Source organism: Parus major, chromosome 2 (genome assembly GCF_001522545.3).
Source record: "Parus major isolate Abel chromosome 2, Parus_major1.1, whole genome shotgun sequence".
Classification (NCBI taxonomy): Eukaryota; Metazoa; Chordata; class Aves; order Passeriformes; family Paridae; genus Parus; species Parus major.
Window position 1 is genome coordinate 113,830,132 of NC_031769.1, and position 24,445 is coordinate 113,854,576.

The 24,445-nt window shown below is 36.7% G+C and overlaps 1 protein-coding gene across 7 annotated transcripts in view; it reads right to left on the reverse strand.

The window, feature by feature from the left end:
- Positions 1 to 671: 671 nt before the first annotated feature.
- The window catches only part of NSMAF (neutral sphingomyelinase activation associated factor), a 38,752-nt gene continuing 14,978 nt past the window's right edge, over positions 672 to 24,445 (reverse strand). For 3 of the 7 annotated variants that reach the window (XM_015617903.3, XM_033512268.1, XM_015617902.3), the window contains 25 exons: positions 23,878 to 23,949; positions 23,465 to 23,512; positions 23,287 to 23,339; positions 22,655 to 22,784; positions 20,827 to 20,898; positions 19,904 to 20,012; positions 17,687 to 17,863; positions 16,649 to 16,728; positions 15,182 to 15,272; positions 15,025 to 15,088; positions 14,852 to 14,903; positions 13,785 to 13,905; positions 13,390 to 13,521; positions 11,593 to 11,635; positions 10,994 to 11,157; positions 9,409 to 9,517; positions 8,029 to 8,087; positions 7,515 to 7,582; positions 5,829 to 5,896; positions 5,479 to 5,602; positions 4,669 to 4,752; positions 3,508 to 3,658; positions 3,028 to 3,130; positions 1,968 to 2,077; positions 672 to 1,046 (listed from right to left, as the gene is read on the reverse strand). In XM_015617903.3, coding sequence (XP_015473389.1) covers positions 952 to 1,046; positions 1,968 to 2,077; positions 3,028 to 3,130; positions 3,508 to 3,658; positions 4,669 to 4,752; positions 5,479 to 5,602; positions 5,829 to 5,896; positions 7,515 to 7,582; positions 8,029 to 8,087; positions 9,409 to 9,517; positions 10,994 to 11,157; positions 11,593 to 11,635; positions 13,390 to 13,521; positions 13,785 to 13,905; positions 14,852 to 14,903; positions 15,025 to 15,088; positions 15,182 to 15,272; positions 16,649 to 16,728; positions 17,687 to 17,863; positions 19,904 to 20,012; positions 20,827 to 20,898; positions 22,655 to 22,784; positions 23,287 to 23,339; positions 23,465 to 23,512; positions 23,878 to 23,949 — 2,379 coding nt within the window. In that variant the 3' untranslated portion in view covers positions 672 to 951. Of the gene's footprint in view, positions 1,047 to 1,966; positions 2,078 to 2,971; positions 3,131 to 3,507; positions 3,659 to 4,668; positions 4,753 to 5,478; positions 5,603 to 5,828; positions 5,897 to 7,514; positions 7,583 to 8,028; positions 8,088 to 9,408; positions 9,518 to 10,993; positions 11,158 to 11,592; positions 11,636 to 13,389; positions 13,522 to 13,784; positions 13,906 to 14,851; positions 14,904 to 15,024; positions 15,089 to 15,181; positions 15,273 to 16,648; positions 16,729 to 17,686; positions 17,864 to 19,903; positions 20,013 to 20,826; positions 20,899 to 22,654; positions 22,785 to 23,286; positions 23,340 to 23,464; positions 23,513 to 23,877; positions 23,950 to 24,445 lie in introns of those variants that run through there. The other 4 variants (XM_015617904.2, XR_004496116.1, XM_033512267.1 and 1 more) reach the window with 4 other exon arrangements.

Below are 24,445 nucleotides of genomic sequence, written 5' to 3' on the forward strand. Positions count from 1 at the left end.
CTCCCAGCAGGAAAAGGATACCCTGAAGTCCTACAGAGAAAGTAATCCTTGTGCAACACTCCTTTCTTCTTGGGTTAAGACAGCTGGGGGATTGGATAAACCCAGAAACTGTAGCTCTGTTTAAATGCTGTATTGAAACTTCATCCCAAAGGTGATTTGAGTTAGAGGTTGAGAACACTAACCAAAACATGAAAATGCTGAAGATTACTGAGGATAGTAATATAAATGAGGAAAAGGAAGAGTGATAGTCTTTTTGTGCTCCAACTTCAGGCACAGGATTAAGGAAATATTTATCCCAATACATGGAGCGGGTCTGTTAGGGGATCAATTTTATGCTTGTCTTCTTTTCAGACCAATACATTAGTGCTGTTTCTGAGTAGGAAAAGCAACAGAGAAATTTTCTTACTCTGTTCTATGCCTTTGCAAATAGTCACAGGTAAGGACTATCTGGGAGCCCAGACTGAGGACTGCTCAGAACAGCAGCTGCTGTGGTGTTCAAAGCAGTATTTACAATCACATACATCTCCACTAAGAAAGGTTGACTGCACACGACATGACAGCATTAAGCTCCACACACCCTAAAAGGCTTAAATTAGATATGCAAATGCTTCTTCTTTCAAAGCAGTGCAAACAGCAAGCTCTGATACATTCCATGTAAATCAAACAATGACTGCAAGTTAAGAGCTCTTTAATTACAGAAAAATAAGTCTTTAATTTCATATCAGATATCATTTTACACAAGCAATTTCAGTATGATAGTCCATGAAAAACAAATGCATACTCTATGGAAGTTAAGAGCTCTCAGTGAAGTCACCATAACATAGAAAGTTGTGGTTGAACAAAGCTTCCTATCTGGTTGAGCTTCAGCAGCCATCATTGCACACAGTTAAGTTCCTTTAAAAGGTTTGGTTTAAAATTAGAGTTCATTTAAATGACTGGAGGGAAAGGCACTTAATATTGCAGTTTCCAGAACATGATTTGTTTGTCTTCCCCTCCTGTAATAACACTGTTGCATTGTTCATTCATCCACATGGACATTACAGCACCTGGGAAACAAAAGAACAAACAAGTAAATCTAAATGCAAGTAAGTGTGGTACTCCAGATGACAGAACAGATCTTTTTGAGAGAGTTTTGCATAGTCTGATCATTGGATTATATTGACACAGTGTATGCTAAGAGAAATTTTAGTAGGGTTCCAGGTAGTTGTAATTATTCACAGTAATGATCTCATACTCTATTGCTTCAGCTGACTTTTGGTACTAGAGGGACAACATCATTGCAGTGCAGAATGCAGATGGCAACTAAGGAAAGTATTCATGGATAATGAGCTTTTTTAACATGGAAAAAGTGGCAGAGTGCAAAATGTATTCACATCTTGTAGCATATGCCTCAGAAGCCCACTACTCAAAAGTCTCCAGCTACAGAATGATCTCTTCATAGGTCAAGTTCCAGAGTAAAACTTACAGTAGGGAAAACAACTGCTCTTAGTTAAACAGCCTTAAAAACTTAGGTAGTTTTTCTCCAAAGATCCTGGCTGCTCATGTACTGAGACTATAGATACATTTAAATCAGCCTATAAATCCCCATCCAAAACAAGTTTACTAGAGAATTTTACTTAATATTGTTAGATTCAGCCTGGACACACTGTGGCAAAGGATACAGTACAGTCTATACTATATTTGAGGGCCAAGAGGTAGAAAAATATTGACTTTTGCATTGTGTGAATTAGAAAAATTGAAAGTAATTTCCCTCTGGCCAGTCTTGTCCAAAGCAATATTTCCCCCATTCTCATTTGATTTCCTAGGAGGCTCACATGGACCTACTTTTAATTCTGGTGTTTCAGGTTAAGCTGACATCAGGAACAGCCAGCCGGCTGAGCAGATGACTCTCAAACTTTTCAGTACTAAAAGAGCTGGAAAATAGGAATGTCACACTTAGTTTGAGAATGGGAATAGTTCAGGCATACCTGTATGCCCTTTGATTCTTTCAGTAACTCTTCCTCCAAGAAGGTCCCAAATCAGTAATTCACCAGATTGAGATCCTGATAAGATGGTATTTCCATCCCATTTGAAGCACCTGCAAATAAGTGTGAAATTAGTTCATGTCAGGCTTTTGCATGATGACAGCCAAACATTTCCAAACTAGGTCAAAAAAGAACTGGAAATAGAGATATGAAACCAAAGGAAACTACCCTGTAACACAGCCTTTCTGGAAAGATTATTCCCAAATTATTTTAAAGAGTCATAACCCAAACTTGGTTCTCTAACTGCCCTAGACCCAGCCAGGCTTTCCCCTGGCAGAGTATGAAACATAATCCCATAACAGCAGAGGACCCAGTCAACTACACATATGTGTCATATCCCAGTGCTCTCCTAAGCCTTCACGTTCACTTCTGCCACTTTATATTCCTGAAACCATCATTTAAAAAGCAAAGATGACTTTCAGGTAAATAACTAGTGAAAATATATATATGTGAGCATTTGTGTACCCACCAAAAAAATGACCAAGTGTATAGCTGCTATATTTTTACTCTAGTAACTAAGTAAGCATTTCTTCTGTTTATCTGATAAACCATAAATAACTGTATACTTTTCAGTTGGTGGAAAAAGGTGATCAGTCTTTGATTTTAAAAGCCAATCTTTTTTAAGACTATCAAAATAAATTAAAACATTAAAACAAACCCTCCAAAACAAACCCAAAAAATCAATATTGGTGATGGAGATGATTCAAGTAAAAAACTCAACTTGTCAGACATTTCAGTAGTTCAGCTGCTGGAAGAGCTTGTTAGCTACAGCTGTCATCATCATTAAGGGACATGAAAGTTGTTGAAAAGTTATTTACTTAGAGAGCTGTTTGATTTTTCCTATTTGGAAAGCTTGATCATAATGTGCAACATGCTAGAATGTCAGTCTCTGCACTCTAAAAAGTGCTTCAATAAAACAAAGTTCCCAGTATCACTGCCCTTCCCACCTTGGTGTCTCCAACCATCTCCACCCAGGTCATAACCTGCATGTTCTCAGCATTACCTCTGTGGCTCTTCAGTGGTCACAGAAGATATGAGCATTCCAGTTTGTACATCTATTACTTTAAAACAACAGTCCTCCCCTGTGCTCAGTAGATGTCTGCTGTCTGTATGAAAGAAGGAAGAGAACAAACAAAAAAATCATGTTCAGACATTCAGTTCTAGTTACCAAAGCACTCTGCAATCAGCATGTTGGATGTGACATTGCCTGACCTACTTATCTATAAATAATTTACTGGAAATTAAGTCTCTAAGCAAGCAAAGATGAACAAGATTGGTTTAGAGTCTAGATCACTGGTCTATAGCCTAGCATGGCTTTTTGTACAGTTAAATTCTTTACAGTGGAGATGTGTGACAATCCAAAACATCTCACTATCCTCCTTAAAGCACTAATTCCAATAAGAAAGATATATTACATGGCATCAAGAGTAAGATTCCTTTTGACCTCCCAACAGTGCATATCAAAAACTGAAATCCAACGTACCAGGACTAAAAGCAGCATGAAATACAGTCCCAGAGTGACATGGCAACTGGTGCAACACTGTTGCTGTAGTAACATCCCAAACACTAATGGTGCCCTCTTTGGTTCCAGATGCCAGGATGGTATTTGCAGCATTAAGGTCGACTGTATTTACCTAGGAAGTTAAAAATCCTGTGATTTTTCCTGTTCTTTCATGTGAGCCATCTTGAGACGGGTTTTAAACAAAACAAGCCCATTATCCCTAAGATGATATTTTATTTATGAAAAGCTTTGAATTTAATTCTCAACATCCTTAATTAAGTACACGTATGAAAAATACAAACCATAAGAAGAAAAAATAGGTCACCTTGAAGATATTTTAAAAAGCTTTTGATTTTTACAATCAGAAATGCTATCTGACATTTCAGATTGCTTCTGGTACCGACATTCTCCGTCTAACTGCCAGACTCTACCCTTAAGGGTAAAATTTTCACTTTAAAAAATCTTCCTACCCATCAGTTACTTCCAGCTCTCTTGGATACAGTTCTTAAATGTTACCAGAACTGTTTCAGTATTTGCCAACATTGTGACCTATTCAAAAAAATAGCTCTTAGGAAGGTTTAGAACAGAGTCATTCTGAATATCTTACTAGAGTGATGTTAGAAGCTGTAAAAATAAAGTATGGAGTTACACATTTATGACACATTGCACGCAATATGTTTATATATTTACAGTGAAATTCACTAAGATATTTACCATGAAAGCATGGTAAACAACTCAGGAATTCTTTTTCATTTGCTTGCCTTACATTAAGAGGAAGCTGTAACAACCAAAACACTTGAAAAAATATTAATCTGTTTTCAAAACCAAAGAAACAAACAAAAGCCGCCCAATCCTTCCTGCCCACCATAAGAATTCTGTGCACACAAGCTGAGCAAGACAAATTAAGAAATGTCTGTTTACACTGGTGCTTCAGTCCCAAGAAATGGACCTTTCAACCCAGGAAGCAGGGAACACTGGTGCAGAACCATCAGACAGTGAAAACCCCAAACCAAAACACCCCTACACACATTTCCCAAAATATACTCCTCAGCCCCATATCTAATCTTTGTGTTTTACCACTAGATCATTATTTAAATAATCAATTAATTTTCTTATTCTGAGATATTGTATCAAGATACTTACGCTAACATCATGTTCTAACTCTGCAAGCAGTTCAAAGTGGTGTTTTTTATTGCTCACGGTCTCTCCAGGAACACAGTGCCACACCTACAACACAGATAGTTAAGTTTGTTCAAGGAAGCAGTAGTATAATGCCAGATGAGTTCCTTCAGTGCTGAACTCTCACATTACAAGGAGGGCTGTTTGTGTTCACTGTGGACCTTGCCTACGTGGCAGAATACAGCAAGAAATGGCACCTGAACTCCTTTACCCTAAGCCACATGGTGAACACAATTCTGCTGACTTCAGATAGCCTACAGAGCCTATCTAAGAATGGGTATATCACTGCATTAAATGTGCAGTGATAAATAATACACAGCAGGCTTTGGGAAATTATGTCCTGTCTCTAGTTTCCAAATTATCTTCCTACCTAACTGTAGGCATGCTCTTTGGATTAGCAAGTTTCTGGTCCTCTTAGCTGAAGAATGTAAACTACAAAATTATTAAACACTTTAGAAGCCTATTCCCAGGAAACAGAATCACCAAAGTCACAAAACATTCCAGTTCCTCCAACAAATACAGTTTCTCTTCAGAATACTCATTTTTATAGTAAGGTAGAATGAATGCAATTTCTTGAAAAATAACACTTCAGCTTTGAAACAGCTGAGCTAAAGCTAAATGAAGAATAAACTCTAGAAATAAATTTACTGTGATTCTAGCCAGGTTATTACTCTAGTACAACAGGTACATCCACCCTAAGGCATTTGGCTGGCTGAATATTACAAAGTACTGACTATAAATAGTTATGCAACTGCAACAATTCCATCTACAAACCTTCACAGTGGAATCCCAAGATGCAGAAAATAAGCGCCCATCACACCAACAGATCTTGCTGACTGCATCATCATGGCCCATTAGGACATCTTGCTGTCTCCCAAATGCAATTGAATAAAAATATCTAACAGAGAAAGGTTATAAAAGCATTAAGTTTTGTAAAACTTAAGGGTTTTTTTTTCTAAATAAAATAACTTTGTTTCTGTAGTTTCTAACAGAAATCTAGTGGAGGTGGGGGGGGTAACACTGTGTTTTAAAAATTATTTTCTGTATCATTATCTAAAACCATAAGCATGAAAACCAAGTCACTCCATGCAATTCAATACAGTCAATAGGAAATAAATACACACATATGATTGTCCCATGAAGAACTTATGACAGTGGTATCTCCTGGTAAGATTACACAAGATGACAAAGCCTGTAAGAAAAGAAAAAAAAAAATAGTAATACTCATTTTCTTACCACATATCCAATTCAAGCATATCAACATGCTTTTGGAGAACAAGAAGCATTCTAATCTTCTATAAAAATAACATGCAGATGTTATATGAACACTGATCAAGAAAACCCTTAGAGGCTGGACACTGAACATCACAAATACTTTATTTCTGTTAAACAAAGGGAGCAGAAAGATTCAGAAATACATGCAGAACTTAAAGATAGATCTTTCCAAAGAAACTGGCATTTCAAGCACGTGATATGTAATTGCTCGCTCAGAAATAACTGGGTCAGTTCTTCATCTAGTAAGCTACTATCAATTCTAGACACAAATAGCTAACAGAAACTAAAAATGCAGATTCTTTTGATGTTTGTTCTCCATCACAGGTATTTATCAGCTTAGGTTTTTCAAAGAAAAAATATAACAGTCTAATTCCTACTGCTCTCAACAAGAAACATTATTTACAGATACTTGCTCAGTTACATTACCATCACCAGAAACAGCAAGGAAAAAACCAACTATCAGCCCAGTGCTTCTACCCAGTATCATTACTGGTCATGTTTTAGGTCTGTTGAAAAACAGTAAGCTGCTGGACTGTAAACACCACTCCTTTTAGCATTGCTGTAAGTGTTTAGATCGGCACTAAAACTACAGGTGAGAAGAATAAGAGTATACAAGGCCTCCTCATGAAACACACTTTTGGCTTAGGAGTCAAAGAGCTCCCTTTTCACAGTGTCAAGAAGCGATGTTCCCAAGTTTCCCTTTGCTGAAGCATTAGGCACTGATGTATCTAGATTCACCTGCTAGTGTGCCCCATGGCAGACCATAGGGTCTTGATCCTGTATTTACCTGGGGACCAGTCAGAGCATGCTATGACTTCTGTCTGGACAACACATTTGCCATTCTTGTTGCCCCAAGAGATGATGGTAGAGAGAAAACATATATCTCGGTGTCTTGCACCAATAGAAGACTGAATATACTAACTGGGAATGTATCTTTATAACCCAGGTCTGGCCACAGTGCTCAAGCACAGAAAATCAAATGCAGAATTGCTTTCCCAGCTCTTTTAGGAGCAGGGGAGAAATGTTGTTCACAAGTTGCTGAGATCATTGCTCATGGAAGGAGGATGGCTCATTTTCACCCAGCACAGATCCACTCCCTGTGCTTAGTTTTCCTTTGCTGGCTGACTCACAGGCTTCAAACACTGGGGTGCAGTAAGGTAATCCTGGATGGGAGGACGTGGGTGGAATTTAAGCTTTGCAACTCTGGTTGCAGTGGCAGTTCAAGGTTGCTCAGGAAGACACCCCTGCTCAGGCCAGACTATCTGTCTACCACAAGCTCTTCCCTGGATAGCAGGGCAACTCAGAGCAGAGCCAGTGTGACCATTTAATGCTCCTTCTCCATGTTTGCAAAATGTGCTCTGTCTCTCTGTGGCCTGAGAGAGTCTCAATTCACTCTGCTAAATTATTCACACACAATACTGAGTAGGCAGGGGAAAGAAAAGAGGCATTGATGCATGCTAAGAGCCATCTCTCTGAGCTTTTAGAATATTCTCAATCATCCCAATCATCTCGATCTTATTTTGACAGCATCTTACCATGTTTGAAAAGGACACACTTCTCTGGATGGTTTTCGAGTCTTTGGAAAACATCTTCAAAGTTGAATCTGGGGATAAGGGACAAAATAGAAAAAAAAAAGGACTATTTTATATTCTAGAAGCTGATAGTTTTGCTCCTGCTTGAATATCTTACTATGAAAAGCAGACAGATTTCTCAGAGTCTCTAAGAAACTCTTTATAAGGCTTGTGACTTGGGCCTGGAACTTCCCTGTTTTGTACCAGTTACAGATAGACTACACCATGCTCGTCAGACTCTAAGAGAACTCTGGTATCAAAATGGACAAACTTCCATTGTTATACATTATTATTACTACTGAAATTCTCTTCCAAGCCTAGATAATATTGATTCTTGAGTCAAAATCATCTAAAACTGAGCAAAATCATATACTTAAGCTATTCAGTTACATCAGATATCACTCAATTTTTTTAAAAAGAGAAACCATTAACCTGCATTTATTCTGCAGGTTGTGGTAAATACCTCTGCAATACTTACCGTGGGATGTAGTGAAAACAGAAGACCCATTGCAAGTGACTGCTATTCCAGTAATTGCCCTGTTTAATAAAAGTAAGCTTGTGGGTGACTTCATAGGTTTTGAAATTTAACCATCATACTGTAAATAGACTACAGTTGAAATCTGTTATTTGAGCTCTGTAAGAACTAAGACATTCAAGGAGATTAAAAACACTACAGTGGTGTGGTATCTGCCTAGAGACAAAAATAGACTGTGACATAATATGTGAAACACTAGGAGAGGATCCCCATAGCGTTCTGTAAGAACTCCATCAGAAGGGACTTGCCCATGTGAGAGGATAAATGGTTTCACATTTAGTTTTTCCAATTCTGGATTAGCTACAAATAGTCAGGAAAGTGGCTACAAGCAGATTCTGAATACCTCAAGTATCAGGAATTGGAACTTGCACATTTCTTCTCCTTTAATTTGACACTGGCTAAGTATAGGTAGAAATTTAGACAAAGCTTGTATCAGGGAATTAGGAAGCACAGAGCATCCTACACAGCCAAAGTTCTGTTACACAGATCTGTGTCTCATTATTTCTCAGCAGTCTTCAAAAAAAGGAATAAAAATAATCAGGAGCTGAAATTTGAGTCTCATTTCAGGGTCAAGATTTCTCTAATGCTAATAATTTGGTAACAGGTTTCTCACTACAAATATTACCTTGTTTTAGGGACATGACAATGTCTTCCTAGATTGGATTACAGTCACCAAGAAAGTAGCTGGACTCAAGGTAGTAAGAAATCCTAACCAGCCCAGTCACTAGGACAACAGATGGGGCCAAAGGAAAACCTGGTCTTTAAAATATAGCTGACATTATTAGGTATTTTCAAAGTTTACCTGAAAAGTGTCCCTACTGACTCTAGACTCCCTAAGAATCCATCAGAACAGTTTGGTACCTGGATTAACTGAAAACCTATAGCTGAAGACTTGGCAAACTGCTCACGCAGCAGCAGCTTGAGATGTACAGTGGAACAACTTAAGTGTTTAACCTTTCAAATCTGTTGGGATGAAGTTGTATCCTCCTGGCATTATAAAAAAAATAAATAAATGGTAGTCTTTATCTGCCTGCTGTTATCAGTTTTAGAGAAGAGTAATCAATATCTGCTTCAGGGACTAAAATAATAACTTAAACAGATATAGAGCTAAGGAAAAACAATAGCAAAAGTCAAGCTGACAACAACCCATTCTCTGGATTCATAACCCCTTATATACTCAAGTTCATCTTGCACAATCAAATCACTAAGTCATCTCAGAAAGAAAAGTATTTACATTAAACCCTAACCCATCATTCAGATTGATACACAGATCCCCCACCCCAATTCAGTGGAAGAATTTCGACTGAAAAGAATAGTACCTACTCTTTGTGAATTTTATATTGCTGATCTAATTTTAGTTTGGCAATATTGTTCCAGGCAAGTGTTATACTTTCTTCTGTCAAATCTTCAAATGATTCTTCATTTGGAGAAACTGCAATAAAATGCCACGATAAAGTTCCATCACAAATAGAAAATAAAAATACGTATTTCAAAGACCTAGATAGCTGACATAAATATGGAAGTACAGAAATCATGCACAGCTTCATGAATAAGATCTTAGACTAATGCAGAGAGTGATAAGATCACTAACATTTTTTCCTAAATCTCTTTCTGAATTTGCAGAGGCTTATATAGTCAAAAATAGGATTATTCTCAACAAATTAGTGTTTTTAAACTGCAGACTTTTCAGAATGTAATTCTAAAATGGAAAACAAACAAAAAAAAAGAAAACCTAGAAACTCTGCAGCAATGTTTTTATGTCCTTTGAAAAGTCAAGGGCTTTCCAGATGGAAAAGAACTAGAAAAGCCATTTACTGCTACCATAAAGTATATGTTTTTATTTTTCTATTGCATTCTGTTAAGACTGTCACAACTTCATTTCACTGTTGCAAAAGTTAAGGGATGAAAAATGCAAAATTGACATAATAAGATATTTTTATAATGTTGATTATAAAAAGGTCAAACCCAAGACAAACTGTTCATGTGTGAATTAATGATTTAGGCAGCAAATCTATTTTAATACACATGACCATTACTATCACCACATACAATTCTCAAAGCTCCTCTTGCCATTGTATGCTGCAGGTTGCCATGCTAAGTAGCACTCGTCACTCCTCTGCTTAAAAGTGAAGGCCATTAAATTAAATTTAAATTAAATTAAATTAAAGTGAATTGAAGACAGTCAAATGAGAAATATCTTTCCAAGTGATAGATACCTGGGCTGAATTTTCAGCTCAATTTATCTACACTAATAATCACTATCTACATTATGAAGACAATAGTATCTTAGCTTCAGGGAAATGGTTTAAGTCCTGCCTTGAACAGAAGCCAGTGAGGGCATTGCAATACCTTTCTAGAAGAAAGTTATTCAGTCAACTCTGTCCCTACAGTATATAGCGATACAGGGAGAAAAAAAAAAGTCCTTTCAGATGGGAAAGGAAACGAAAAAAAGAAATCAGATGCTTAATTTAAGTTCTTAGGATTTACTTTGATCAAGCTAATTCCTCAGATATTCCTGTTAAAAACCCAAACAAATCTTTGCATTGTTTAAAATGCCAGATATAGTCATTGAAACTGCTGTCACATCAGCTTGAATTTAAAGTGTCAGGAATGCCAAGGATGACAGATAGTCCTCCCACAGCTTCAGAAGCAGAGGTTGAACAGTCCCAGAGGAGACCACTGGAACAGGAGGCAAAATACAGGGCAACACCTGTGTTTGAATACTGGTCTATTTGAAATTGAAACTGGTCTAGTTTTGTTCTTCTTTAGGATTTAGTTAATGGATTTATCTTGAGTTGGCTTACAGGGAAAGTAGCCAAGAGAGTTGTATAATGAGATCCTGTGGTAGAAAGATACTACTCAAAATTATAAGTCCTTCACATTGTTAGTTTATTTATTAAATATTTACCTGGAGACTCCGCTATGGAAATGCTGTGACTAGATGTTCGAGACAAGCTTTTCAATTTCGGAATTATCCTCTGAGGATGAGGGGTTGTAAACAACTGTTTTGGCGTCTGTCCAAACTCCAGGATCTGTGTCAGCAGAGCTACTTTTTCATTGGGGTCCATAATACTTTACAAAGCAAGATATATAATTAAGCCAAGGAAGCAAGTACTTTTTTTCCCCTCTCCCCTTCCCCAAAAGCATGGAACTGCATGTGCAGTTACTACAGCACTATCACACATTCTTATAGAATTGATTTACTGCAGATTTACAATAATGTAACAGCTTCATAACTTTGTTTATGTAAAATAACAATATTCTCAATGACTGAAAAAATGAAGCAATTTCACAAAAGCCAGACTGAAGAAACGTTTAAATAACAATCTTTCAATGCAAGCTAAAACTGAGAACATGATGCTGGTTCTCTGCATATTTGGGAGTATAAAATAGAAGCGCAACACCATTCATGTACAGAGCCCTTTTACAGCCAGCAGAGAACTTGGAGAGATACTGAGAAACTTGGCTAACTACTTTAACAAAAACATTCAGATTCTTGTTAATTACCTGTTTAAATCCACTCCTCCTTCATAAGTTAATGGGTGAAACACTGGAAAAAAAAGTTTATTTGTACAATGTAGATATACAAGGCTCATTTTGCTCATCTTCCTATAAACAGAGCTGCATTTTTAACTCATAAATAAGCTCCTTCAGCAGGCATTAGAGTTGGAGGTCCTACATTTTAATCCTGCTTTTTTACCTGAAAAACCTTTGGACTTCCAAGAGATTTTCAGAAAGTTTAAGAAGAAATCAGTACTTTCATAAAGGAAGGATCGCTTATTTAAGCTTCATTAAATACCCACCCCCAGTAAATAAATAAACAAATAAATAAGCAATCAAGCACAGCTACATAACTGGATCTCTAGTTACTTTTCAAATAAGGAACAGAAAGTAATAAAGAATGATCAGAAAGATCTGTGTATTCACCTTTCCAGGTGAATTACCATGACGCAAATGAGTTTGAGGCCTCTGCTTAAGAATATTTACTTTGACCTAAGTCCATTTACAGATCCCTTCTGCCTCTCTTATCTACGTAAATGTCCACAATTCATTATGCTAAAAAAAATCCATACTGCAGCAGAAGCAGTGCATTATGCATAAAAAATGCTTTCATTAGTGCACTCTTTTGAGATGTAAAAATATAGGGGCCGTAATTTATGTGCTGATTTACTGCATTTGAAGTCTGTGGAACATTGTAATTGACACTTATGCTCACAGTATGACTGGATGCCAAATGCTACAATTCTAAAATACAGCCCATCATATGTTAAAGACACGTGGAAAAAGTACACTGGAAAGAAACGAGTAGCAAACAACCCAACCCACTCCAAATCAAACAGTAAAAAAAAAGCCAAAACCAAACAAACCCCAGGAAAACAATCCTTGCTATCTCTACTCTCTTACCCTGGAAGTAGAGAGTACCAAAATGAGGAGTTGCTTATTCCTACCCTAACCACTGTTACAGGATGGTTTTCTTTCTAAGCTCATTCTATCTTGTTAAGTGCAAACCATCTCAACATTTTCTGTTACTTGTAGTCCTTCAAAAGGATCAGGACTTCTGGATTAAACACCCTAAAAATCTGGTCTGCTACTCTTTTTTCAAGAAGAGGGCACTTCCTTATTGGGTGGTAACATACACAGCTAAAATATCAGACTGATTAATAAGTTAATCACTGGTAATACTATTAGGTATAAATAAACATATCTACACAGCAGTCACATAACATCCCCTTTTGCCCATAGTGGCTAGATACATGTTTAGAGTAAGGCTGCAAACAGTGAAACATCTCACATGCAGTCATGTGGATGTATACAAGGACAAACCAACACACACTTTTTCCTTCATTCTTGCTCCAAAGACCTTGAGCCCATTAGCCCATTATTTCCCTTGGCAATTCTCTCAGGAGGAGGGCGAAATTGCAATGAAATTCTCTCACTGAACTGACCCTCTCAATGAAAGTGGAGGAAAGTTAAATACATGTTTATTTGGAGACCCTACATGCTCCCATTTTTAATTGGAAAACACTTATTCCCTATTATATTGCCACACCATGATGTGCAAGCAATTCCCAGCAATGCTACAGAATTGTCTTGTCCAGCCTCTTTAGCACATCTTCAAAGATGCACATCATCTTGAAGGCAATACTGCCAGTTAAGCCACTATTTCCAATAAGGATCAAGCACTCAAAGCAGAGTTATGAACACTCAAAACAAAATAAGCATTACAGATATGTTGTGATTTACCATTCCCACCTAATTGAAGCATCCTGGGTTTTTTTGCTAGTTCTGTAAATGTGTATTTACCATTGTGAGCTGCAATTGCTTCACTTCCTTTCTGCTTGTAGCCAAATATGATGTCAATCCATTCATGAAGATGTTCTGACACATATGGACTTTCTAAAGCCTCTTGGCTCTTCTGAAGAAAGTCATCAGGACCTGATAAGAGAAAGGTTAATGAAAGGAAAAAATATACCATTCAGTTATTGGTATCCATCTCTCTTCCTCCTCATTCTTGAAAAGCCAACAGAACACCCCACACTAAATCTCTATTTTTGTATAAAAATTTAAAGCACTGACATAATAGGGGCTTTTAAGAAAGAGTTCATTTAGAAGAAACCAGAATGGACATTTTTAAGGAAGAACCACAATTCCAGCAATCTTCAATTAATTGATTATACAAGAAATCTGACTATTATTACCTGATGCCCAAGGTGGAAGCTCTACATCTTCAACCATCTTTCCACCTTGCCTTTTTCCCAAGTCCAACTTCAAACTGTTTACTAGAAAACTAGAATCATTTTCATAAAATTCTGGAATCAACTGAAATTTAAAAAAACAAACAAAAACAACCAAGTTTTGATATTAGCTCAGTTTTTGTCACTTAAACAGATAATTCAGTGGAAAGAAAGTTATTAAAGTTCATATGTCATGCACTAAAGCTGGGCAGATTTTCCAGGTTTTCCCTACAAAGCAGTTCACTGAGCTAAATTGCTAAATTCAGTGGCACACATTTTAAACAATTAATGTGTGACATATAAATCTTTAATATTAATGAGGATCTTCAGAGCTATGTTATCATTTTTAAGACATCAAGTAACAGTCTAGACTAAAATCTAGAATAAAATTAAAATTATGACAGAACTTTCAGAGGTTAAATCAATTTTTTAAATACCACCATATCTTAACCATTAACTGAATACTATTTTTTTAAAGCATCGCTGTATTAAATAATGTTTCTTTGATAAAGGAGTTTGACAGTATTTATTATGTGTCAGTTTATTATTCTCAACATTTCTAAAAGTTAGGGTTTCTCAAGGCTCAAAACCCCAAGATACTACTTCTACAGTTTAACTGTCTGGATGTAGTGCTTCAGTACAGCCAAATCCTTAAAAGATTCCAGCAGACAATATCTAAAATTGTCTTTTCAGCCTTAATCCACACTCTGGTAATTCCCATGTATTTCCATTAACATTCACAATCATACTTCTGTTAAACTAAAAGCCAGAAAGCAGGCACAGATGAGCAAGCATGGAATTGATATGGGATTAATATACAGTTAATAAATGATTCATAAAATGCAGTCATCAACCTTATGAAAAAAACAAAAAAAAAACCCAAAAAACCCAAAAACCAAACCCACACAACTGAAAAGCACAAACAACAACAAAAAACAACCTATCACGCTCCAACCAAACACTCTCAAATCAACAGTAGATGAGAAAACTAAGCACAGATGAGAAGAACTGAAAATTTTCCAGCCATTTACCTCTTTGAAATCTGTTGCACCATCCAAACAGTTTTTCCAGGTTTCTGCAATGCTAGATAAGACAGATCAATCACACATTTGTTAAAAAACCCTATTTTTTAAGGCTTTGCACTCCCCATTGATGTCTATTTGAAAACAAAACCAGTCTAGTTATAGCCAAAGTGTAAACAAACCTGTTGAACATTCTGTCAGCATGATCAAACTTTCCATTCTGCAGACAGAGCATGTATTCTGGAGCTAAGGAGAAAGAAAAATATCATCAGCTTGCTCCAAACCTTGTCTGCTTTGGAGGTAACTGTCTGCTCAGAGAGCATATCAAAGGTGTCTTACCAACTCTAACGAGATAAAACAAAACATAACCCGGAGAAGAATAATGGCTTCCATACATGAACTTGGGCTCTGGCATTTCCTGATAACGCGTCTGCAACATAGGAAGAAGAAAGAAATGTCTGTTTCAAATCAGCTCTCCTGCTTTCCTTCAGTGCTGAACACATACACACTGTTTCTTTTTAAAGACACATATTAGGACCACCCACCCTCAATTTTTCCTCTAATGATAGAAAACCAAACAAACTTCTTAAGCTCTAATATCCATGCAGTTTTAATCAGAGCAGTAAATCAACATGGCAAAATAGCTGTCATAACTGATCATTCAGAACTATCAGGTTTTCAGTGTTTTTTTCCTCTCACTTTTGCACATAACTACAGTGACTCAAATTCAAAGAAGTGAAAACAAATGCTTCCTTTTTGTCTTTCACATCAAATTTAATGAACATACTGACTTCCATCAATCTGGAAGATTCCTTCCTGTCTGAAGCTCCTATGCATTACTCTAAAATGTTCCATAATATAAACAGAATGACTTTTACTGCAGTAAGCATGAAGTCAGTAACAGTTTGAGGAAAGTCAGATCTTAGAAGGAAAACTTTATTTACTGTTACTGTAAACAAAATATTGCTCATATTCTTGCCTTCTACAATCTTAGGAAGCTATATGATTTTGAAATATTTTAATATTTTTTATCAATATAATGGAGTTGTTCTGGCAATGTTTTTTTTCTAATGTTCTGTAAATTACTTTGGAATAATTAAATTTCCATAGAAGACAATAATTTTACACAAACAATTAAAAGCCAAGCAAGTAAGGACCTTCTAAGTCTCTCAGTATGTGTCTGACAGCTTATGAAAGGAAAGCCTGCCTACCTTGAGAAATAGAAAAACTATGTGCCCTATTGTAAGCACACATAATTTTCAAGTTGGTGCTCTGACCACCATGGTTCCAAATTTCCCCCCTTTGAAGTACTCTCCCTCAAATTCAGTATTTTTCTTAAATGGAAATACTTAAGATTTCTAGTACTTTTTCTTATTTCTTTCAAACATGTGTTTTACATCACACATTTAAATCAGTGGGTTTTGAAGTTTCATAAATCTATGTATGTTTATAGCATATCAGTGCCACCATATATATACATATATATAACAAATGGATTTCAGGATATTATTTTAAAAGTAAGGCAAACCTTTTAAAAGTATATATGTATGAAAAGGTAGTAAGAGAGAGGAAATGGATTCAAATAATTTTAAATTAGTACTGACAAAACCTGTTCTGATGAAATTAAGCTGGGAAGTAAATGTGGAATGGTTATAGGTGTATTTGCTTCTGATAAGATTTATAGTTAACTTTTGATACAGTAATTCATAAGACATAATCCCCAAAGCTTGCTGGACAAAGCTCCTTTCATTGCCAATATGTACAAGGCCCAAAATGTTCAGCACATAAATGCCAAGATATACATACCACAAGTCTATCCAGCCTCTCCTTATTCAGGGCACCAACTGGTTTACTAAGGTCACGAAATGTTTCAGGCTTTGTCAGATCTTAAAAAAAAAAACCAAAACAAATGCTTGGTTATAGACTCCAAGCATTCTACTATACTTTAATGTATCCTAATCAATATTTAAAAACACACCAACCCCACCCCCCCAAACCTATCCAAGCAGCAACAAAGCAAACAAAAGCCAACACAGAACCCCCTCCAGTAATTTTCTCCCACCCTACTAACTGCAACCCCATAAAGTTTTACTGTAAATGGCTACTCATCTCCTTCCAAGTACATATAAAGTCATACCTCTTGCTTAAGAACTAATAGTTAATATATGGGACAGTTATGACAAGTAGTATCACATAGTCAATGTCCTGCTACCAAAGGCACAAAATCAGCAGGTATCATCTTCTTCCTACTCATTAACTGTTCTGTCAGGCTACAGTTAAGTCCCACTATACAATCAGACTGAAGTGTTTGAGCAGGTGCTGATGAATACCATGAGATTCCCCATCTCTGCTTCTTGCAGAGGGACAGAATTCTCAAAAGGACAAAATCCCAACACAAACTGCACTAAGACCCTTCATTAGGGATCCTATTTAGGCACAAGCCTTGTCAGCCTCTTGCATTCAATCTGCAATGCTAAGAATTAGAAAAGAACACCTGGATTCTACACATTTCAGTGCATATAACTTGTTAAAAAAAAATAAAGTAATTTTACTGATTCTTTTCTATTATAAGAATCACAGAAAGTCTTTGAATGCTTACTACTGCTGATCTGCAAAGCAACCAAGCAGATGTTTGCTACATATTCTGTATCTGAGGAGTACAATACTTAACAGAAAAAAGATATTTTGTCCCCTAAGCTAAAGGGGAGGGCTACAAGAAAACATCCAAGACCACTAATGCCAGGTTCATTTTGATGTAACACCAAGTTTATGCAGTGTAAAAGCCCCCACCACACATTTCAGGTTGCTCACGATGCACTAACATGCTTTTTTATATACACATACCTAACACTGAACTAGAGTAGTCTGCTATGATCCAAGGAAATACAGGATACTGGGAGAGATCATTGCAGCTTCTATCAGCCAGATTGTTGAGATGGAGAAGATATTGGTAATTTGATATATGTCCTCGCTGCCACTGCAACATATAACTTTCAGCTGTGTGCTCTGCAATATGATTTTCTAAAATAAAATAAAATAAAACATTAAAAGTTGTGAGGTTTGGCGTTTGGCCTCGAAATGATACTGTGATTAACATTATGCAAGATACTATAAAATAATTAAGGGCACAGTTTCATAATAGAAGAAGTCAGAATTAATTTGCAACTTCATGTTTCCATAGCTACCATAGTTCACACAGTTTTTAGTATCTCTGCAAACAGGTCTAAATTGCATCTGGCCAAAAAAAAAAAAAAATCATAAAAAAGGAGTGTTGAAACCACATTAAGAATGGATGAATATTTGTGTGGAATGGAAAAATATCTGCAGACCATGAACAACTCTCTCAGCAATCTAGCAACCTTGAAGATTTCGAATTTCTAGAAGCAGTTATGCTACAGTCAAGAAAAAAACTAAATATATATTTCTACTGCAACCAAGGACGCCCACTATCTCTAACTGGTGGAAAGAAGTCATGTATACACATGAACAGGATTTAATTTCAGATCCATTGAAACAGAGAGTAGAGAAAAAAAAAACTTGACCCAAACTCAAGAAAGCAGGAATTATGCACATGGAGTTCTCTTTGAAGTATAGGCAGGAGCACAAGAAATTTAAACTGCACTACTCTCTGCTTATTAGCTGTAATGTCAAGGGATGCTGCTGGAAAACCAGGTTATTTATTTATTTTAACATTTTCTTCCATTGATTCAGTATACAGCACCTGGGCAAGTGCCTGAAATAGCAGAATTGAAAGACTGCAACCACGGCATGATGGCAAGAAAGAAACTTGGATTAGATTATGGTAGGCCTCTATTTTAGCTCAGCATAGGGTGGAAAGTCATATTCCAATCTTTCCTTCACTTTAGTACTTTAAATTCTACAAGTAAAAGGTGTTTGCACCTTCAAAGAGAGGCTCTTCTGCTGCCAGATACCAAGGTGCTACAAACGCTTTTAGGGAAAGGGCTCATCTTTTTTTTTTTTTTTTTTTTCCTAAGCTCCAAAATCATCAGCATTTTCACCTACACCTTGAAAATTCACCTTAGAAAATTATCCAGAAAAAGTCTGAAGCAGGGTAACAGCATGCAACTATTTCAATAATAGAGAAAATTATGTCAGAATCTACTCCCTTTTCAAAGAAAAATCTAGAAGACAAAAATAATCCTAAAGGAAGGTTTTCTTCCTTTGTGGCCTTTCCATTTTACTTTGTGAAGCAGGAGGAAAATGTCAACTGATATTTAGGCAAATTCATTGAAACAGAACTAGAGTCCTGGTATAATAAAAAAATAGCACAAAATTTATATAAACATTTTCACTGTTGGCAGTAAATATGAGTTTCAATGTTTCAAGTTACAGAGAAACTCAGCCCTTTTCTCCCTTTTTTTTCCAGGACACACACATTTTAGGAAGTTTTTGTTTACAATCTGCAAAAAAATAACCATCACTTTCTAGGAATTAATGTATACAAGATTTAATAAAAATGAGAATTCAAGTGTTTCAGAATGACAATTTTCATCAACCACTGCTAAGACTAAGGAAAGTTCAGGTATTTATATGTGCACTGGAAATCCATCCATTACAGGAAGTTTCTCAATAAGGTCTTAACTGAGGACTTGGGGGATCCACACACAAGCTAGTCTCTACTTTTTCAGCAAAACACAATTTAGCTGAGTGGATTTTATTTATCCTTTGCTTTGAAGATAATGTTTTGTGGCTTTCTTTGCTTCATTGGTCTGATTTTTGTTCTGTTTGGTTTTGACTTTTTTCTGAAGTGGCGGGGGGGGAGAGGGCTCTTAAATGAGTGCATATCAAGTTGCAAATCAAAAAAATTCCTTTTGCCTCAATAATGCCACCTCAGCTTTCACACTGGGCACTTCAAACACAACCAAACTGGTGCCATTTCACAACATTCATTCTGATCTTTGTTTATTTCTATTAAAAATTATTACAGCTTATATATCTGTTTATTTTTCTTATTCTTCCCACACATCAACAGAGCAAAATGCAGACAAATTTCCCTTCACAAGGTGCTACACACTACATTAATAAATAAATACTGCAAACCTATATATGTTGCAATAAGGAAATAGACCTCATCTCGATCCTGATAGTTGTAGAATTTCAAGTAGATGTCAGAACATAGATCATTTTCTGTACAAAATACTTCAAGTCCCTGAAAAGTTAAAGGAGGGGAAAAACAAATGAGAGCAATTATTGACAAGCTGTAGTGCTTGCGTTTTTTAACAGAAAGTTACAGTTATTAAAATCTAAGACTTATGGCTCTAAACTGGGTAGCAGTTTTGCCCAAAAAATCTAACATATTACATTTTCTATTTCCAATCTTAAAAGCATTCAGTTTATACTGAGCCAATGGATTGGCTCTGTCTGGATTGATTAGCCCTAGGTAATAGGCATTTAATTCTTTGCATCACTCCATTCACTTAGGCAAAAAAGAGGATATTTGATTTAAATGTGATTTGAGACAAAAAAAATTCTACAAGATTGAAATTTCAGTGCTAACACTGAAACATGACTGAAGTTTTACTGCAGGATTCTTATCATTCCTCAGTCACTTACAGTGACACATTAGTTTCAATATGAAGCAGAGACCAAACTTCCTCCACAAATCAATCCAGAGAAAATATACCATGAGAGAGAAATTAATTTTATCCTGTGATAGGTGCTTTAGATAAATAGAATTAATTGCTCCCTAACAGTACTCCCTTCTCCCTTCCCCTATGCTGACTGCTTATGAAAGAAGTTTTTCATCCTTGTCAGAATTCATGCTGTTTCCATCTTTTTGACAACACAGGAAAACTCTTAAAAACTGGAAAGGATCACTGAGTATTGTTCACTATTTAATACAAAGCTTTTAAGAATACATGGCTTTTACTTAATGATGCAGACTGTTTCAGCTGGTGCCTTTAAGAAACCATATATATAGCAAGATAATAAAGTAAAATAATAAAATAAATACTTGAGCTTACCAGTGGCATCAGCCCATGTCTTCTTTTATAGATGCGACGCACATTTTGCAGTGTTATTTGTACTACTGGTTTCTGTAGGGGATGAGGGAGGAGGAAGAAAAGATGGAGACATTCTAGGAGGTTTATGTTCTTCTACCATATCCCCCTCAGAAAATCTTAAGTTTTTCTTGACTACAGATACTAGCAATATGGAAACAATATCCATCCATGTCATTTTAGCAGTGGAATAGTGATGCTAAGCAGTTATGTTAAAAAAGAGGAAGCTTGTCTTTGCTGTTATGTTTTTCCTGAGTAGCAGAACAGTTTAGGAATAGGTAGGCAGCAGTGTATTATCCCCAAGCCTGTCGCCAGCAGCAATGTTCATGCACCAGAGAAGCAGAACACAATAAACTACATTAAAAGGAAGCCATTGGGCTGCTGGGCAAACTGTGCCACGAGTGCCACCTGGCGGGCGGGATCAGAATGGCACCGTTATCCCACTCAAACACCTTTCCCTTGCCTGCACTTACTTCCAGCATGTCATAATCACAGAATAATCCAGGTAGGAAGGAACCTTTAAAGGCTATCTAGTCTAACCCCACTGCAATGAGCAGGGAGACCTTTAACTTTGAGTCTGAGTGTGGTCCCACCTAACCTTGAATATTTCCAGGGATGGGGCATCCACCACTTCTCTGGACAACCTATGCCAGTGTTTTACCACCCCCATGGTAAAACCCCCTTTTTTTCCTATCTAGTTTGAATCTAGCATGTTATAATCTAAAACTATTACCCTTGACCTATAGCAAAAGGCCTTTCTAAAAAGTCTGTCCCCCAAATTCCTCCTCCTTTGTTAAACACACTTTCTCCGATTCTCCGTACCAGCTTGTAACAGACATGATCTCTCTAACTCAATATTCCTTTCAGAGAACTCAGAGCTCTCCCATTATTTTTCCTGTGTCTGAGTCTCCAGACTCCCCTGAATCTTCTGCTTGTCTTTTCCTTGTCCTTAGGGCACTCAAATTAGGCAGATTCCTTTCTTTCCCCACAGGGTACCAGCAGATGAGAGCACCAGAGGTGTGCTCCAGTCCTCAGCCCTGTGGAGGGAACTGGCAATCCAGCACTGGGATTAGAGGATGGGTCTATCTTGGTACTTCGTCCCTGGCCAGACTGTGCACCACCAGTCTGCAGGATCAGTCATACCCAGCTGGAGCAGCACCAGGGCTGCTGATAAAATCTCACTTGCAAATTGGGAAAAAAAAAAAAAAAAATCATCTGGGAATTAAAGCTTTCTGGTGATCGTGCTACTGCCATGTCCATACTAAAAGTATTTCACAGAATCACAGGTAAGTGACAGTGGCCTGCAAAGACCATCACTACTGTTTCTATGGAAAGTTCCAAAGCAGTAAGCCATCTGCCACATGCACTCAGTTTTCCTCCAGAGAAAGAAATTATCAGTTTTATAGAAAACCTAGCTAAGAGCTACCAAAGTAAACATGTAAAGCTCTAACTAACTTGGAACAGACTAAGATTGAGAAGTTTATCTTAAATGAAATATCACAAATAGTGATCCTCAAATATTAATAGAGAATGAGCAAAGGACATTTTGTGCTTTGTCAGTAGCAGGTAAACTTTAAGCAAGTTAGCACAGAAGCCTCAGAGAAAGAGATACACTGAATGCAGCAGAGCAGCAGAGATCGAAGGAAAACTAGTGACCTTGTAAGTATATCTGAAAATAGTCTTGGAGATATGCTCTATGTGCATTTCAGATATATAGTACAGAAAATTAAAACTGTCCACTAGCAGGGCAGCGTGCTCACATTGTATGCAAGACCATCTACGAGGCACTTACAGGATATCCATTAAGAGGCTGGAAGTACAAGTTAGCATCAGTAACGCACACATGCCCTGGATTAGTCACCAGTGGCGTCACCATTTCTGCTTTACATTCCATATGCAGCGTTTCAGAAATGCTTTGAAATCTACAAGTGAAGAAAAGGAGTAAGTTTACCTCCAGTTCTTACTTTGGTAGATGCACCCTTAAATTATTTAGAAAGGTTTTAGCTTATAGCCTTGGGACATCAGAGTGGGGGCTTCACCAAGCCTATTTTACCAGGAATAAAGTTTTGTTGGGAGCTCCACTTTAAAAGGCACTCCAGAAAGGAGCACTTCTACATTCTACTCCAGTCTGAGAACAGTAAACCAGCTGACTTTTCCAAAACTATATTTTTATTTGGCATACACTGACTCCCAATTGCAACAAATTCACAGATAAATGAAATGTTTTGGCGACAAAGTAACAGATCCATCTTCACAACATAGAATTTCCCACTCTCCATTCTAGATGCTTAGAATACAAAGAAGCTACCTTTCTGAATCAGGGAACTTACACTAACTCAACCAGCCATCTAACTATCAGTGCAGTAGACTAATCAGCCAAAAAGATGAAAATGATTTCCTAATAGAAAGTGATTAGAGAAGTACCTGTTTTTATCAAATGAAGTTCTGGCCAAGCGTGATTGCAATATAGCAGTGATCTAATGTGGAAGGAAAGAAAAATTAATATGGTCTCTGATTCAAATGCAATGAGAACTTAATTACTAAACAGTGGTATCACAATTTCATTATTAAACAGGGATATTAGAAATAATCAGATACTCACCATGGCAGCTTGATCTCCCATCTTATCTAGACAAGAAGCCCTGTAAAGCTAAAACAACGAGCTTAAAGTGAAATAGCACAGAGATGTCCCACACAGCTCAAAAGTCAACAGAAACAGGAGGGGCTTTAGCATTCTTTGTGAGAACATATTAAAATATCTATTATTATTTCTTTTTACAGTAGGACATATTTATTCACTGCTACTGCTATGTTACTACTTTGCTTACTACCACCCTGCATACTAAAAGCTAATATGGGTTACTTACAACAGCTGTCAGAACTAGACACCGTGTTCAAGTCCACATTTTAAAAATAAATATTCCAAGATTTTCACCCTGAGATAAAATAAAGTTCTACACTAAAAATCAAAAGATGCTGTGATGAAATATGCAGGAATATCGAATAACTACATACCTGATGTAGAGTTTGCACAACATCTCCTACTTTCCCAGCAACATCCAGTTGGAATAAGTGTTCTGTTCTACCCTAGAATTAAAAGTACATTTACTACAAATTAATTCCAAATAGACCTCAGTGGAAAAAAAAAGTCAAAACAAACTAAACTAAACTATAAACCCCTAAATAACAAAACTCTAAAACCTGGTAAAACTATGTTATTAAAGATTGTGTTATATCTCAAAGATTCCAAAAGCAGATGTAAAACCTAATCTTTTTTCTTTACAAATATATCCTCCCTGTGGAAAGCTCTCTGTGCAGTATTTTGTCTGTTGTTCAACACCATACAGCACAATAGCACTCAAGTAAGTGAACGCTGTGTAAGCATCAGTAAATGTAGGAGTAGTACCTATTCTGCCTATTTTAATATTGGCTATTTTAATATCTATTTTAAATACATGCAAATATAGTACTAGAAAATGGCATGCTACATTTTAAACAAGTATTTCTTAGAGAAGACAGACACCAGCCCATCAAATCTTTAAAGACCCCAAATACAATCACAGCCTATTTTGACTAGTCTTTT